The sequence below is a fragment of the Colletotrichum godetiae genome (assembly GCF_030913485.1).
Source record: "Colletotrichum godetiae strain CBS 193.32 chromosome Unknown BDP55scaffold_2, whole genome shotgun sequence".
Classification (NCBI taxonomy): Eukaryota; Fungi; Ascomycota; class Sordariomycetes; order Glomerellales; family Glomerellaceae; genus Colletotrichum; species Colletotrichum godetiae.
The window spans coordinates 453,166-469,684 of NW_026851250.1; the positions used below are offsets into that span (position 1 = coordinate 453,166).

Genomic DNA, 16,519 nt, shown 5'->3' on the forward strand with positions numbered 1-16,519 from the left:
GCGAGCTCCAATAGCTACCCTACGGAGACTAGTCTGGGACCAGAGACGATGGATCATGCAGGCCGGAAGAGAAGACTACATCCGCTGACCGGGTAGATGACGAGAACGCAGGAACTACTTCATTCTCGGCACGAGGCGCCTCGAAGCCTGCCTCGGGCCTTGAGGCGATGGTATGAAGTCACCAGTGAGCCAGCTGTACTGATGAAACGACTGGATGCCTCCTCTGGTACACGTTGCAAAATAGATTAAAGTTGACACCATGTTTAGTCTATGATGACTTAACGGTTGACGCCTATTAACACGTTTTCGATAGACTCGATCTCACGATGTTGAACGGTCCTCCGGAATCATGCCGAGCCATTCCGTGAAGACCCAGTATTGTTGGCTCTAACATCAAATGTTTGCTATTCTCAGACCGGACAGCGGCTACCGTTGCCACTACCTTGATACATCAGTGGTCAACAATCTCGTTGTTTCCTCTATGTTCGTAATAGGTTCGTCTCTCATTTGGAAGTAGTGTGACATGATCAACGTCAAGACTTTGACGGCCGAGAGGGTGGTACCTGTGCCACCCAATTAGTCTAGGCCGACATTCTGGTGTCCAAGTCGCTTGCATGTTGCGGAGCGGCCCGATAGGCGGGTTTAAGTAAGCTGAGAGGGACGCTCGCTCCTTGGCATAGAGCAAACATCGGATATCCGTCTCGCAGACCGGCGGACACCAGGCGAATCCGAAGATACGGCCGAATGATCCCCTTCAAGGCTTAGACAGAGTCCAAGAATGAGATCATACTGGAGACGCAAGAATAGAACGAAGCTGCGCGGTGCAAAAAATGAAAGCTATGTGGTTGGGAGTAAATGTCGTGGCCAACATGTTGCACTCGTGATACTGTGCAACAAGGGACAAGGCCCCGCTCATCAGAGTGTGTAGTTAGTTGTTGCATACATATGTAGTCTTCCATGACTACCGATCTTGGAGTGAATAGTAGGTCGTCGGAAATAAGTATGCAAGCTCCGAAAGACTCTGTACGCGGTGAAGGTTTGTACCATCGGAGAACGACATCAATAATGACATATCATATCTATTCCGGAGCGTACTCTCGTTTCCTGTGATGCTCATCCAGTCTGAGTCTTGCTCCCCCACATGAGCGGTCGCGCCCCGATAATGTGCAGCTTGCTCAACGAAAATGAGGGAACAGACAGAAGAGAATCTGGAAATCTGCTGCGAGAGAAGAATTTTGGCGAGCCCGTGAATACAGGCATTATGGTGCCCATGGCTGTCGATATGGTTGCATTGGAGACATTGCGGCGGCGTCAGAGATGAGAGAGTGCGCACTTGCGTCATGCGGAAAGCTTCTCGACCAGCTTGGTCAGCTTCTGCGCTGGATATAGCGGCGAGCTCCGATGGGCGGACAGTCTCAAGCTGGTGATAGTTGGCCGAAAGTGAGATGCGATGATGCCCAAAGATGGCTGCTCGGGCTCGAGGACGTCGCCTACCTAATGACATAGCTATACAGTCGGTGGCGGCCGGGACAAATGATAAGGACTGACACTATAGAGGCCATGGAGGTACGAAGATACCGTAGGTCATGGTCTAGCGAGAACGTCTAAGCCTCTGTACTACACATTACAGTACCTTAGGGGTTGTTGATGAATTCAGTGGTCTCGAGCGCCCTAGCCAAAATGGTTATGTCAGCCGTGAGACAAGAGATGAACTCTCGTGTAGATATGTACCCAGACCAGCAGATCCAGGGTAAACTTTCCGTGGTTGGCCAAGGTAAGGTATTATTACACATTTGGACAGCGAACATGTTATCTCAGGTTCGCTTGCAACCGCGTCTGTTCAGGAATCCCGTTTTCCCTCCAGATATAAAACGATTTGAAGGGAGCAAACGTTCTGGGATTCGAGCAATGAGGTGGTCATGAACAGGATCTTTATCGAAACTGTTTTCCGTCTTCCATTCTTGTTTTTTCTGGGCGGTTGAGCTTCGGCTTGCTTTTTCCTCTCATGTTTGGTCGGCTCAGGTTTTGGCGGGGGTAGAAGTGGAAAAATGGCGAACCATCTGCTTAGGACGCCTGCCCCGTGGCTGCCTTGTTCGGCTGCCTCGTGGCTGCCTACTTTCTCTGGCCGTTGATTGGATGAAATGAGGCGACGGCGTACTTTCCTCACCGAGAATTCCCCAAAAAGCAGGGCGAACAAGCGAATGACTACGCCCTCACGGTTGCCTCATTGGCCCGGTCCCCTAAACTGATCCCCGGAGCCGCACCCTCCATCCTCACTGCCCTCACATCAGTCACGCCCTTCATCCTCCTCCTCATTCCTGCCCACCCGCTGCCTTTCCTCTCGCTTGAATGACTACAAGTCGTCCCCGTGCCCATATCGCCTGAATAAACCTTTGATTTTCTTCCATTTTATCGTCCTTCACCCAACGATTTGCGCCCGCGATACTTCGCCCATTTGGTCGCCCAGCTACCCATGTCTACCTAGTCCGGCAGTCTGCTGTCCTCTCCCGGCTCCGACCGACCCACTACGGACCGGTAATTGAACTGCATCAACCTTGCCCCCTTCGTTCAGTCGTCCGGATTCACCTTCGTCCGAAAACATCATCCCAGAGGCCAACGCCTCTATCCCGCGCCGACGTCGAGCTGCTCCGGTCGAGTAACGGCTCATTCTTGGAGGATCTGGACTCGGGTCGAGTCAAGTGCCTATTCGCCACGCATTGAACATCACAAAGGTGGCTAAGTATCATCTGACTTGAGTTGGTTACCCTCTTCTCTTTAATCAACAACTTCCTCATTCTTCCGAGGTTATAATCTGAATTCGGGCCAGTGCCCTTGAACTTGATACAATACACATATGCTCCCCTAGTCAATACACCATGTGTCTAACGTATGCGAGCAGTTTCCAGCTGTAGTCACTAGGTCGGGTCGGTTTCTGCCTAATCTCTCCCAACTTCTGGTCGGCGAAGGCCTGCCTCAGACTACAGTCATGGATCCTACGAAACATAATCAGATGGCTTCGATGCATAGCTTAGAGACACGAGCCGGTATGGAAAAGTCGGCAAGCCATGGCTTCCTTCCCCAAAAGACACCAATGCCATGGGCATTGATGGAATTCTATGGGAATGACGCTTCACAACCATGGGTTCCTCCGGGAATCATCCCCGAGTCACATCAAGGCCAACAGTTGAACGTCTCAGGCGACCCGCGGCGCCGTAATCACGCTGTCTTTAACGGCGCATGGAGAAGTCCTCTTCCTTCAGATTGCGGTACCATGCCACAAGGCTACCTGCCTTCTGACTCTGGTTATGAGAGTCGGACCAAGCACAGCGTTGAGAACGCATCCGTCTTCAACGATGTGGACCGGAGCCAAGACACTCACAGTATCTCGGGCCAATTGATGGACTTTCAATTAAGCGCAACGCCTACTGAGCCTCAATGGAACTTGGCGACTGCTCACATGTCAGTGGCACATCGTGGTGCGGCCGATAACAAGCTGGTTTGTGACCACTGCCATGCTCCCTGTAAGACCAAGTCTGAGTTGAAGTGAGTATTGGAATCATATGCTGCTCCACTCTAGAAGCACGCCGCTCACACTACGTACATAGAAAACATCACCAACGTCATCAGAAAGCTTTCAAGTGTGATGTTCAAGGATGTACCCGTATCGAGGGTTTCGGCACCCAGAATGACCTTGAACGACATAAGGGGAGCGTGCATCCCGAGTTTTTCGGCTCCGGTCCGCGATACCGCTGCCAGAGGGGAACATGTGCAATGAAGACCAAGATATGGCCTAGAGCCGATAATTTCAGGCAACACTTGAAGCGGGTGCATTCTATAGCCCACAATCCCGAGGATGACCTCAGCGAATATGTTTTTCAGTGAGTTTAGAGACACATGTAGCTGTTCAAGGCACCTAACAGATTACAGAACTACGCAGAAGTCGTTGGGAGAAACCTATCATCAAAGCACGCAAGACGTCCTCGAAGGCGTGGGCGTGGGCTCAGAGGTGTTCTACCATACTACTCCGATATCCTGGGGGGATGGCCCATCGCCCATGTATGACGATGTTCAACTGTCCCCGCAGGATTCAGTGGGCGGCATGGAGATCAACCTCATCGACCCGTCCTTGACGCAGATTGGCGGCCCAGCTTCCGATGCCTGTCTTGAACCGTCCATTGCGGATAAGGTCATTTCCAACCCTCAATTGCACGACAATGATTGCCACGCGGTTTGCGACAGCTCTCAATCCCGCCAGCAATACGTACAGCCCGGAGAAGTCTCGAAAGCGCCATCTCCAAGAGAAATCATGAGAGCACGGAGGAGTCCGAAATCCAACCCTAATCGTGAAGACCATTCCGCGAGTGCTACTGCCGCCATGAGCTTGAACATCGCTAGCAATGCCAGTGGATCGAGCAGAACCCGCAACGAAATGTTTGACAGCTCGCCAACAGACGTTTTGGATTGTGAGGTCACTGGCACTCGCCCGATCCTTTGTACGTCGGCCGAGACAACTGTTGGAAGTCAACCTGCCAACAAGGACTCAGCTCAGGAGGAGCAAATCTTCAATCAACCTCTTCCCATGTCTCCGAGCAAGAGTCTGAGTGAGCAGGCCATGCTTGACTTTCTCTCAAAGATGCCTAAGAATATCATTGAGACATTCATGAAGTCTCAGATGGAATCGCCTCTCCAAAGATCTACACCGACGACAAATGGCAGTGCTGATGGCCAGCATCGGTGTTCGGAACCCGGCTGTGACAAAGTGTTCAATCGCAAGTGTGAACTTAAGTATGGGTCATCTCTCTTATCCAATTTGACTAGGTCGTTAACAAAGGGATAGGAAGCACATGAAGCGTCACGAAAAGCCATATGGATGCACATTCGCCGGCTGTAAGAAGAAGTTTGGCAGCAAGAATGACTGGAAACGTCACGAGAACAGCCAGCATTTCCAGCTTGAGGTTTGGAAATGTTACGAAAAACGGCCCGAAGATAACAATGAGAGTTGCGGCAAGGTTTGTCATCGCCGAGAAACTTTCCGAAGTCATCTTCAGAAGGAACACAAGATGGATGACTCATCCAATATTGATAAGGTTCTCGAAAAGTGTCGCGTTGGGCGAAATGGAGAACCAAAGTTCTGGTGCGGCTTTTGTGTCGCGATCCGCGAAATCTCAAAGAAGGGCGCCAACGCCTGGGCCGAGAGATTCGATCATATCGACGACCACTACGCTGGGCGTGGCGGCTATACCAAGAAGGACCACTCCCAATGGGTGGCTGTCGATACCGACTTACCAGATGTCGATCTCACTGGGTCTTCGGATGACTTGAGCGACGTAGACTCAGCTGATGAGAACGTAGTCGTTTCCGACTCGCGAAAGTCGACGAACAATGGCAGGGGTGTCAACGGTCAATCAAGAAAGAGAGGACTGGACGAAGGCGCCGAACAGCCCGGCCACAAGCGGATGAGAACATATATGTGGGAATGCGTAAGTTACCCTGAGATTCCTTCTCTTCGGCCTGTAAAGGGATGCTAACATGGCATGTAGTGCTCGTGTAGCTGGGATGCAGACTATAAATTGCATTCGGCCTGCGTGAACTGCGACCACCACCGTTGCAAACAATGCAGTGGGAAGTGGGTTCAGGCTCAGGAAGACAGGGACGCCAACAGTACCGGCGACAAATCGAATTAGGTATAGAGACGTTGATCCGCCAGGAACACATCAGCCGAAGATGACTCCTGAGAGGTATTCGCTGATCCAATGTTTTGTAATGAACGATATGGAGTTATGATGGACGGGCGAAAGATGACATGCGATGGAAGTGCTCCACGAAGGACAATGATTCCCCCCTTGTTTGCTTGGATTTGGCAAGGCCACAGATCTTTGTATCGATGCTTGGCTGTATTGGATTTCCGACTTTTCGCATTATAGTAGAGAGGAGATGACAGAAAACGGCGTCTCAGGCAGCGCCTATCAATAATGATTTCCTACCTTCACCTTCACACCTAAGATCCGTACATTCGGCGTCAGCATTTCATCAAACGTTGCACTCTCTTCCCTTGCCGAGTGTTCCGTTCATCCTCAGCCCTTAGTTAGTTTTTTGGAGGGTGCCTACCACATGGCCATACGACATCCATGTCTATAACAACTGCATTTGCGTGTCGGTCTGTGTGTATGGAGTATACCTGGCAAAAACTAACTACCATGTAAGTAAGCAGAACCCCTGGAACTAGACATCAGCTCGTTTTTTCAACATGTCCTCCTCCATGGACCTCGTCCAGAACCTGGATCGCAATAGAAGGAGAGGCACAAACAACTCAAAGGTCACCCTTCGTCCTGCAGCGGCCAATGCCGCCGTTCTAGGGGGGGTAGAAGAGATCCCAGGGGGTAAGAGCTCAAGAACCAGTAGAAGGAGAGCTCCCGTAGCCGCGTAGAAGTGATGCCGGGCCTTTTCTTCGACGGCAACGGTCCCAGGAGCTGGGCTCTGGGTACACGGAGTAAATTGATGTTTGCTTCTCCCCTTCCTGACAAATTCCGTGTCAAAGAAGAGGCTGCGCGCCAATGAACATGCGGCGTTTTCGTTCCAACTGATTCCCGTCCAGGTCCCTCAAGGACCCTTGCTCACTCACACGTTGCTCCGATTCCGTAGGACTGTTTAATCACCACCATCACTTGTTACGGCTGGAGCAAAGTTTATCAGACACCCCCCTCCATCTCTGTAGATCTTACGCTTCTTCACCTCTGACACCTACGATACGACTTCTTCGGCACCGTCTCTGTTTGCGCCTTCCCTCCCCTCCATCACCCAGGCATACCTTGTCAAAGATAACCTACCCGTCATCCGTGCTAGGCTGCTACCCCCCGGGCCTCCATGTGCGGACATTTGGGGTCCGCAAGACAGGCTGGCCCAGCCTCAGCGGAAGCAAACAGCCTGGTATTGGCCCGGAATCCCAAAATCAAACCATTGCCCTGTATGGAGGGGTTGTGACCCACGCTGTGTAACCTGCTGAAGCCGAGGGGGAGAGAAGGGAAAGGGGGGGGCGGGGGGGCAGCCGCCAAAGGCACGGCGAAGGCAGGGCAAAGCAGGGTAAGGGCAGGGCAAGGTTGAAGGTCGGGAAAGGCGCAGACAAGTCCGAAGCAGCAAGCGAACAGCTCAAGACATGGGGACGGCCATGATGTACATGCAACACGCCTCGTGGAAGATAGTCTATAGAAGACGTGGCTGTGCTGTATAGGTACTTGCTTTCTCCCATCCCCCCCCCCTCGAAATCTTCTCAGCCCTAAGCTTAGATCTAGAGGGGGTGTATATGTGTGTGTCTCTCCCTATGGGCGTGCATTCCCAATGCCTCATGTTTCGAGGTGGCTTGCTGGTCGTTTGGGGAAGGGAAGCTGAGGAAGTTGAGTAGTCGGAGAATGTTACTTGTGGGAAAACGTGTTGTCAGGGTTCGCCTTCTGTGTCATCGCAGCTACCTAGATTCGACGGTTCACACTCTCAACCGAGCCGTAGAGCTGCTGGGAACCTAGGTTTGGGAAACGGCCGTAAGTTCCGCTATCAATCAAATATGGCTGCAGCGTTGTTTCCAACAACCAGACAACAGCTGAGGATAAGTGAGCATATAATTTTTGCAGTAGCCGCCGGTGGGAGACGATATTAATATTCAACCAGTACAATTATGCATACATACGTTGGTCGGCCTGTGCCTGGACCAATAGTAAATATGCAGTCCTGGGAGAATGGGTGATCGCCTTGCTGGGAGTTATGCGAGGGTTGGTACTAACTTGTTGCCTCAAAGGCTCAAAGCTGGTCTAAAGCCGGTCTCAAGGAAGACCAATTTTCAAACCATCAATAGCAAGCCTAGATATGTCAGCTCTTGTCATGGATCCCGCCGATCCGCACCCGTCAAACTCACGCAATGAATATGGGTATCCTCACATTGATGTTCCATCGCTAGGTGAATGAGCAAGGCCAGCTTCGCATGCCGTTATCTGCTGGTCATTCGTCGTCGGCCACAAGAAGAACCAGGTCTGTCTCAACCCCAGAAGGAATCCGAAGTCTGAACGACACGGGGGTCCTACTTTTGATGGGCCTTGATAGAAACCCTACAGCGTCAACTTCGGTCAGGCCATCTGCAGGGGGCCACTAGGAAGAGAACCGTGAGATTATGAAATATCCTTGAGAGCGTCAACGCAAAGTGAACACGACGGCCTCGATCTGGATCATCTGTCGAAGTTGTCTTGGACCAACAAGCTGGAACCACCACGGGCGTGTTGTCTCCTTTGGGAGAATCCTTCTCCGTAGATGCTTGCAGATCGTTTCATAATAGAACATTTGACCACCAACATGACTGCGCCTTACCGAGCGGAAGTGATTAGAGCTGCCCAAGATCTATCTCGTTTCTGATCTGCCGATTCGAGAGGCAAGGGGTTGGTGTGAATCGAAGAAGCTCAAGCAGGTCTCAGAATTCCGATGCCTAATTAGTGAACAAGGCCCCAGAAAAGGGCTTTGGCGTCATTGGCGTGGATTGGTGTCAAGCACGCAGTCTTGCGTACAGGAATAGAACTGCCGCGCACTCCGCGCCAATTTCAGCAGTTGTCTCCGCGCAAGTTGCGCAAGTCCTCCAAACTCACGCGTGCAACTCAAGCGCGCAATGCTGCAAGACCCGCGTGAATCCGGGACTCAAGACATCAGTTCAGGATAGATCTGCTGAAGCACAATTTGCTCAGACTGAGAGTCTTTCCCAGCCGCAAATCCGAAAGACATGGCTCATTACCGGTTCATCTTGTGATCGTCGAGGTTGAGCAATGTGCGAGCTCATCTTTGAGATTTGTCTGCGGATACCTGTGTAACGATGCGAACACAAGGATTCAGCGGGGCTGGTTCCTGTTGCGGCTTGACATGGTTCGTGTCTGGGGAGGAAAATGGATTCCAGCAGGTTAGTGATTTCGTGTTCAGCTTTGGCTTGGCTAGCCAATGAAGTCTGCGCCGTGTCATCCTTGTTCTAGACGTTGGGGTCTAGTGAGGAGCCTATGAGTCCTGAGATGAGAGATGAAGCCACTGACAACAGAGACCCCTAACCTTGTAGGTATTTTTTTGCCGCCCCGGCAGGCAAGTATCTTCGACGGTGCTCTGGGCCACACCTATGAGGAGTTTTCGAGCAAGTAGTTGCCTTGGAAGCCTGGAATCGAAGCGTGCGAGGAAGCTGGATACCGGCCAGTTACCATTCATGGCGAAAGTTACCTTGATCGGCTGCCTGATGTTGATGAGACAGCACGTCCGGGGCAGGGACGAAGCGAGCAACGGCGCGCTATTCTGCGGGCAGTTCCGCGAACAAGCGCTCTGATTTTAGCAGGTCTCAACTCTCTCCAGTGCAGCGTACTACTACGGATACTGATCTTGTTTTCGGTGATGTCGGTCGAGTTCCCACCAAAGATCGACAGGCAAGCCCGAAGGAGACCGGGTTCTCGATCCCCCAACGCTTCGCACATTGCCCAGTCGGGTGCTGGTGTGTGCTTCTCATGTCCAGTGTTACTGAATACTTAGCGTAACACCGTCTGTACCCGTACACGTGTAGAGGGATCTTCTTCAGATATCCAACGTCCGTTGTAGAGCGTAGAGTGCGCGGTTGCGCGTGTACCGTACCCATAAACGTCAATCGTATTGGTAGCATACCAGTTGACTGGGAAGAGAGGACGGGACAAGAGCGGGGACAGGAGCGAAGGAACGATCGTTAGGCGGGCCCCTGGGCCTCGTGAGATGCCAAGATTCGCTCTTTCTGAAAGAAGCAGAGGCTTGGTGGCTTGCTGATGTGTTAGTGGATCCACGCCATCTTTGCAGTGAAATGGTGTGTGAAAATTGCCCCAAAATGGGTGGAATCCGTAGTGGATGTGACGCGTTGGGACACTGAAGCCGGGAGGTAGACATGGCCAACCACATTCTCTCACTGAGTCGCAGCGGCGTGTTGGCGATGAGGAGTGGGAGCCAGAGACCGGGGGTGGCATCCGTAGTTGGGGTTCCATTTCTTGTGTGACATGAAAAAAACCCGCAGATAGGGAAGCGTGTTTTGAGATGTAGCGATGAGGGAATCCATACTTCATGGGTGATGGTGATGGACCATTAGCCAGCGGGCAGGGTTGTTGGCAATATCAATAATATTCGGGGGTCGTCGGTGTTTGTGGGGCACAGAATGACAGTCCGAATATCTGCGTCTACGTACTCCGTAGTAGTCTCCGTTTTAGCGTGGCGCCGTCAATCCGTCTGTTCGTCCGGTTTGCTATATCCGGGCAGATACCTACTTGGACCTCGTGGGACGTGGAGACGGCTTCAAGACAAGGGCACAGGGGTGCCCGTGGTACCGTGGGATGGAAGCAGACCCAGACTCCCCCAGTCGTGCCAGTGTAAGCTCGTTGGCCGAATGGCTTGCCTTAAAAGGCGCTGGGCGTTGTAAGTTGTGGATATGTTACATGGTAAGGTAGATGGAGCTTGCTGCGGGACGGTCCCGTCCTTTGATAGCGAAGTCAAAGGTTGAGTGGATGAGAGGCGTGGTACCTAATGACAGGAGGCTTGGAGGTTACACAAGAAACACATACCCTTGGCGGGTTGCGAGGGCGGGAAGAAGTGAGGGGATGGAATGTCGGGATTTCGTTATTTTCTGCCCAGTGGCTGAGAGCAAGCACTGAGGTACGTACGGACATTGAAGCTGTCACGCTGTGTAGCATTTGCTTAGCTCACCTTCCTTGCCTTACGTAAAGCCTGCCCATCCCATCAGTTCGCAAATACCTTGGTACCTTCCGGAGTAAATAGTACCCAATACTCCAGGCAATGAACGAACTTGTGGTCCAAGTGGCATAAAGAAGGCACCATCTTTCACAGGCCTTGAGAGAGGAAGGAATACCTACCTAGAGACTGGTACGGATACATCGTCACCACCTCATACCTGTCCACTGGTCCATTCATCTCAAATACTCAAGGTATGGATACCTCAGATTGTCGGTGTCCCTGCGAGTCTGCTCCTTCCACCTAAAGAGCGACGCTGACCCCCCTGCACACTCGATGCTTGTAACTCGACGCTTGATGCTCCATGGAGCCATCGACCGACTCTCAAGGTCTGGTGGGGTCCGTATCTAGAATTCTGCTCGACTCTCCTCTGTCAAATCTCTTCCCGTCTGGCTCGATGGCTCCCCCCCACCTTCACCAGTAATATGCCCAGTCCTTTTGCAACTTGCGCTAGTCAGCCTGCGGCTGCCTTATTTGGGAGCACGCCTCATGGGCCCATGAGACCAATGACCTGGACTTGTCGTGCGAGCGACACTCTCGCGCAGCTGCGCGATGCGATACGTTGCTCGTTGTTAATTGAGGTGTCCAGCATTCAGTGTTCAGTGTTCACCCTCACGCCTCTACTCCGGCCCTTACGTGTGTACCTTCCGATGCCTACTGTCAACTAGGCCTACCTGGGTATTGATACGTACCTACACAAGGTTTGGCTCACAATTTACGGATACAACCTGACCCTAAGCTGGTGTCTTTCCTTCTGTCTGTCTCTCCTATGTCTCTCTCTCTTCATCACCTTACTCGCAACCAGCTCCGTCCGTTCCACTCTCCGTCTCCGTCTTGCCCCATACCTCCTCCATCCGTCAACTTCTCAGTGCTACTACCTACGAGGTTGAGTCTTGTCCGCCCCTCTCCACCGCGAAGGGCCCCTAGATACCAACCTAGCATCCGTCATCTTCAACCATGAACCACCTCAAGGTAGACAGACAGTCTACTGTGTCACCGCAGCTTTACATTCTGACATCCTGACATCCTCCGATCCGAGACACAGTCTAGCCAAGCGCTATTCAGAATCTCCCATCCCAACATCACTCCCCTGTTGCTTTTCTCCTCGGTATACATCTTGACGTTTAGTCAGTCAGGGATGCCTACCATTACCTGGTAAAGATATTGCGGAGAAGACAAGTATCTCGACCGACTCCTCATTCCGCATTCCTCAACGGAACGCCCGGCACACACCTCCTTTACACATCTTCCTTCTCGACCCCTTTGGCGCCATCCAAGCAAGCCAAGCAGCTTCTCGACCTGGGCCATCATCCATGGAAATGAGAGGGTCCGACACTACGTCGTACAGATGGATATCTCACTCGACATTGTCCAGAACCCTGGCTCAGTTTTGCTGAAATGGATCAACTACCTGGACTGTGGAGGACTGACTGACTTATCACGGTCCAAGTGCCTATATCACAAAACTACGGCTGACCGGTCATCCCCAACAAGGATCATCAGTGACGTCCGCAGTGCGCTCTTGACAGACACAACCTCTCTGTGGCGGCGGCTGAAGCAGTCAAAAGAAGGGTTGGGATAGACAGCATGTTTCGCAACTGTTGACGCATCTGTCGAGGATTGCGTTGGCGAGTTCAGCCGACTCGCATGCACTGACGCTGCAATCCGCTGACGAGCCTTAGAGAAGGCTCTTTGAGGTCATCGCCCATTTGTTGGAAACAAGGCAAATCGAGTAAGGTGACCCAGCGGTATCTGCCTAGAGGTAACGGATGCCATGGCTAAACCAACATATTCGTCCCATCGGCCGTGAGGTCGGAAGACGAACCAGGCGCAGCCGCAGCCCTTCGCTCATCTTGTCCACCCTTTTTCAACACCACCCTCCTGCTGCCCCCTTGACCGAACCGTGGTCCGCGAACCAGCGGCCCCCAAAGAGGAGCTTGACCAGCCAGAACAGAAAGAACTGTATAATTTTGTAAAGCAAGATACATACATCTGCTGCAGCCACTAAAGACTAGTCTCTGATGGTGTGCCAGCCCGCACCACACATATTCCCTGCCACAGTCCTGGCTCCAGGGGTGTGCATATGCGCTCTGCAGCGCCTGATGATGATGGCCATCCACCGCAAATCCTTGCCTCTTCCTTCTCACCTCTCGCTGGCTCTCAAAACCCACATGAGGCTCTGCAAGTACGTACTCCGTGCGGTTCGGGGGTTCCCTTCTGTCCCTCAGGGCTTTTGCTGTTGGTATGCCTGGGTGACTGCCCTGGCGCAATCTCAATGTCCTACCGATATGCCTATCCACGTTATGGCTTATATACATCAGGCTCCGCCACGCTTGTAGGTCTCCGATGACATTATCGTGTCTCTTGCTGTTCAGACCAAGCACGAAAGCAGCAAATTTCTGTATCCCTACACTTGTTGCATTGTTCACTCACTTATAACTTGCCTCTTCCTTTCGTTTAAGTCTGCAGCATATCCTTCAACATTCCAACATCCATAGCCCTTTGGTCTGGTCCTCGAGAAATCCCCTATCACGATCGGACCAATACTACGACGCCTTTTCCCACCTGGATATCCGCTACCATTTACCCCCTTGAGAAGGTTTACATCCAGTGTGCTGTCCTGATCCACTGGAGTATACTACCATTGTAGCCTCGAAACTTCCATCTTGACCAGACATACAACATGGCCTACTACTACGAGAATGTCCAAGGAGGGCATTTCTCTCAGGATCAGGTACCTTACTACGAAGAACAGAGTTACAGCCAGTTGTCCATGGCTTACCTTGGAAGTTCAACAACATCGAGCTCCCCGGCACCGGTTGACCCTAGTCTTGGATCCTTTTCCCATCCGCAATGCCAAACTCCGTGGCCGACACACCAAACCCACCAGATTCAGCAATACATGGATGGGCCACGAACAGCCTTCTTCGTTCATGACCATACCCAAGTTTTTCTTGGAGTAAGCCAACCTGCCAAGGAGTCAAACCCTCTACCTCCAGCTTCACAGAGGAGACACGGTTCCCCATGTTCTCAGCAGACGCTGTCGAGCAGTGATTCCCATAGCCCACCCACGGAGAGTGATGTCCTACCCGCAACTCCCCCGGACTATTCGGCCACTTCTCCTCTCTTGCAGCACAAGCAGTTCGTTGGAAGCTGGGGAACCCAACTTCAGTCCCACGCGCTGTTTGGCATGGACGTGCAAGGGAATACCTGTGTCAATCCTTACGAGGTGAACGACATGTTTGAGAAAGAGGTTGTCCCAACGACCTTTGAGAGTACTGCAACCTTTAGCTTTTGCTGCTCAGAGTCCGATGAGGCCAGTGTTGCCCAACACTCGACTTTCTCGTCACGTCAAATCACTCCAGAGCCCCTCATCAAACAGGAGGCAACCATAACCAACCTACCATTCCATTCAAACTACCCAGACCCTGAATCGGGCAGCACAAGCATCTTCGAACCGGAGATCAAGGCCGAGCCTCTTGCCGCCGACGACGACAAGGACCTGGACTACAAACCCAAGCATTCGAGGAAACGCTCCCGAAAACCCACGGCCGGATCCCAGGCTCGCCCCTCCGGTTCGTCTCATGAACGAAAGCGGTCGAAAATCAACAACGACATTGGTAGTCTTTCTTCAACTAGACTAAACGCAACGCTGTCGTCGATGAGAAACCCCAAGATCCTTTGCAAAGAGTGCAACACCCCCTTTTCCGATGAGAGCACCCACCAGAAGCACATGAAGCAACACCATACCCGCCCCTTTGTATGCGTCTTCAACTACGCCGGCTGCCCATCCACCTTTGCCAGCAAGAACGAATGGAAGCGTCACGTAAGTTCTCAACACTTGGCTCTCCAGTACTGGCTCTGTGAGCAAGACGGCTGCTCCAAAACCACCAACCCTCCCACCAACCGACGCTCTTCTTCCTCTTCCTCCTCTTCCGTCACACCGACACCACCCGCCCTGCCAAACGGCGCCATCTTCAACCGTAAAGATCTCTATACACAACACGTCCGCCGCATGCACGTACCGCCACATGTGCGCAAGGTTCAGAAGCAGAAGAAGCCTACCCCCGACTGGGACGAGCACCTCAAGAGTCTACAGACGGACGCAGAGAAGATCCGCTGCGATCTGCCAAGATACATGCGCTGCCCCGCCGTCAACTGCGGACACGATTTCAACGGACCCCAGGCCTGGGACGAACGCATGGAGCACGTTGCGCGACATCTTGAGCGCGCCGCGGAAGGAAAGGAGCCCATGGTCCACTTTGGCGGGGAACACGACCCGACACTCACGCAATGGGCCTCCAGCGCTGATGTCTACGTTGTCCGGCGGAAACGGAACCTTGCACTTGAGTGGGAGCTCATTAATCCCCTCAAGGGAGAGGTTGGTCCCTCCGCAGGCAACGGCAAGGGTGGCAGCAGCAGCACCAACTCGACCGTTCACAAGGAGATTGTTGTTGCAGTCTGCTCCGACGAGGATGCCGAGGGCGAGGATGAAGAGTAATTCACCTTTATCACTCAGTCATCATGATTCTTGTTGATCATATATACGTTATGTACTTTGCAGAGCTGTTTATCCTGGCATCTCGGGAGTTCAAAGCTTATCCTTTTCATTTTCGTCTCATTTTATTAGATACCTTTTCTTTTACATTCTCTTTGCCTGCTGAAGTTTTCTACTTCTACGACTAGGAAGATCGCGAAGGAGTAATGCGACTTGGGGGGGAAAATATTTTCCTTTCTGCAACGGACTTATAGTTGGCATATTGGAGCGGGAATGAGAACAGGATATAACCCATAGCCATGATCTGGTCTTTTCTTTTTTGATAGTCTTCTGCATTGATACCAATTTACTGCATCTCCGTTCTAATTCAAGTGCCTAATGACCTGAGAGTGTAATGATCAGTAACATGTGCCTTCATCTACGAAAGGACGGCACGCCAGTCTCACAGCACCACCAAACTCCGAGGAAACCATAGTAAGTCCCACATAGAGAACGAAGCTACTACGGACCATTGGGAACGACCAATCCCTCCTTCTTCTCCCGTACCCCATGTAACGAGATGCGATCCTAGTTCGATTTCTCATTGCCGCGCTGCAACTCCCTATCGTGGTGTCGCCCCTTCAAGGTCCTCCTACAACGCGACCAAACAAGTCAGAATCAAGCGCGCTTCTAGACCAGCGGGCCGCCAGTCGCCAGTACCTCCCCGTCTACGCGCCTGTGGCTGCTTCATCCATGGATCAGGCTGGCGGTTGGGCGTTTGAGCACCCATCCTCACCAGCGTCTACTCGGGGAACGGCAGCGGCAGCGGCAGCAAGGAGCCGTGAGGCTCTCTCTCTCTCTCTCTCTCTCTCTCTCTCTCTTCTACACTCTGTCCCTATCGACTTACACGACAAAAAAACCAGCACTTACACGTCCCCCCCCCCCTAAAAACTCCACAACCACACCTTTGCACCAAACAGCAGCGGCCACCCGTCCACTGGAGAGGCGGAGATCTCGAGTTGGGTGTGGGCAGCGAGCGAAACCCCGAGTAATGCGGCTCAAGTTGGTTCCCAGCCCAGCTCTCCAGCTTTCCGCCTTGGGCGCTAATCGACACGTCCGACGTAAGGGATGGGCATGGGGTGGGGAGGAAACGGGTGGACGGGAAGGACTCTAAGCCTCTGAGGGCACCTTGGGTAGAATGCTGACAGTCCAGGGATGGTTTCTGTTGGCTAAAGTCACTGTAGCTACGCTCGCCTCTCCTGCATGACCGGATTC

At 52.4% G+C, this 16,519-nt stretch overlaps 2 protein-coding genes across 2 annotated transcripts; both read left to right on the top strand.

Annotated features, from left to right (window-relative positions):
• The first annotated feature begins 2,851 nt into the window (after window positions 1–2,851).
• Window positions 2,852–5,641, top strand: BDP55DRAFT_127032 (uncharacterized protein). The gene is made up of 4 exons (XM_060565480.1): window positions 2,852–3,543; window positions 3,606–3,878; window positions 3,928–4,785; window positions 4,838–5,641. Exons 1-4 carry the CDS (start codon window positions 2,987–2,989, stop codon window positions 5,526–5,528), a joined length of 2,379 nt encoding a protein of 792 aa, XP_060436082.1. The 5' UTR covers window positions 2,852–2,986; the 3' UTR covers window positions 5,529–5,641.
• Window positions 5,642–13,450: 7,809 nt separating this feature from the next.
• Window positions 13,451–15,268, top strand: BDP55DRAFT_625915 (uncharacterized protein; the record flags this gene model as incomplete). Its single annotated transcript, XM_060571553.1, has 1 exon — window positions 13,451–15,268. One exon carries the CDS (start codon window positions 13,451–13,453, stop codon window positions 15,266–15,268), a length of 1,818 nt encoding a protein of 605 aa, XP_060436083.1.
• Between the last annotated feature and the right edge of the window lie 1,251 nt (window positions 15,269–16,519).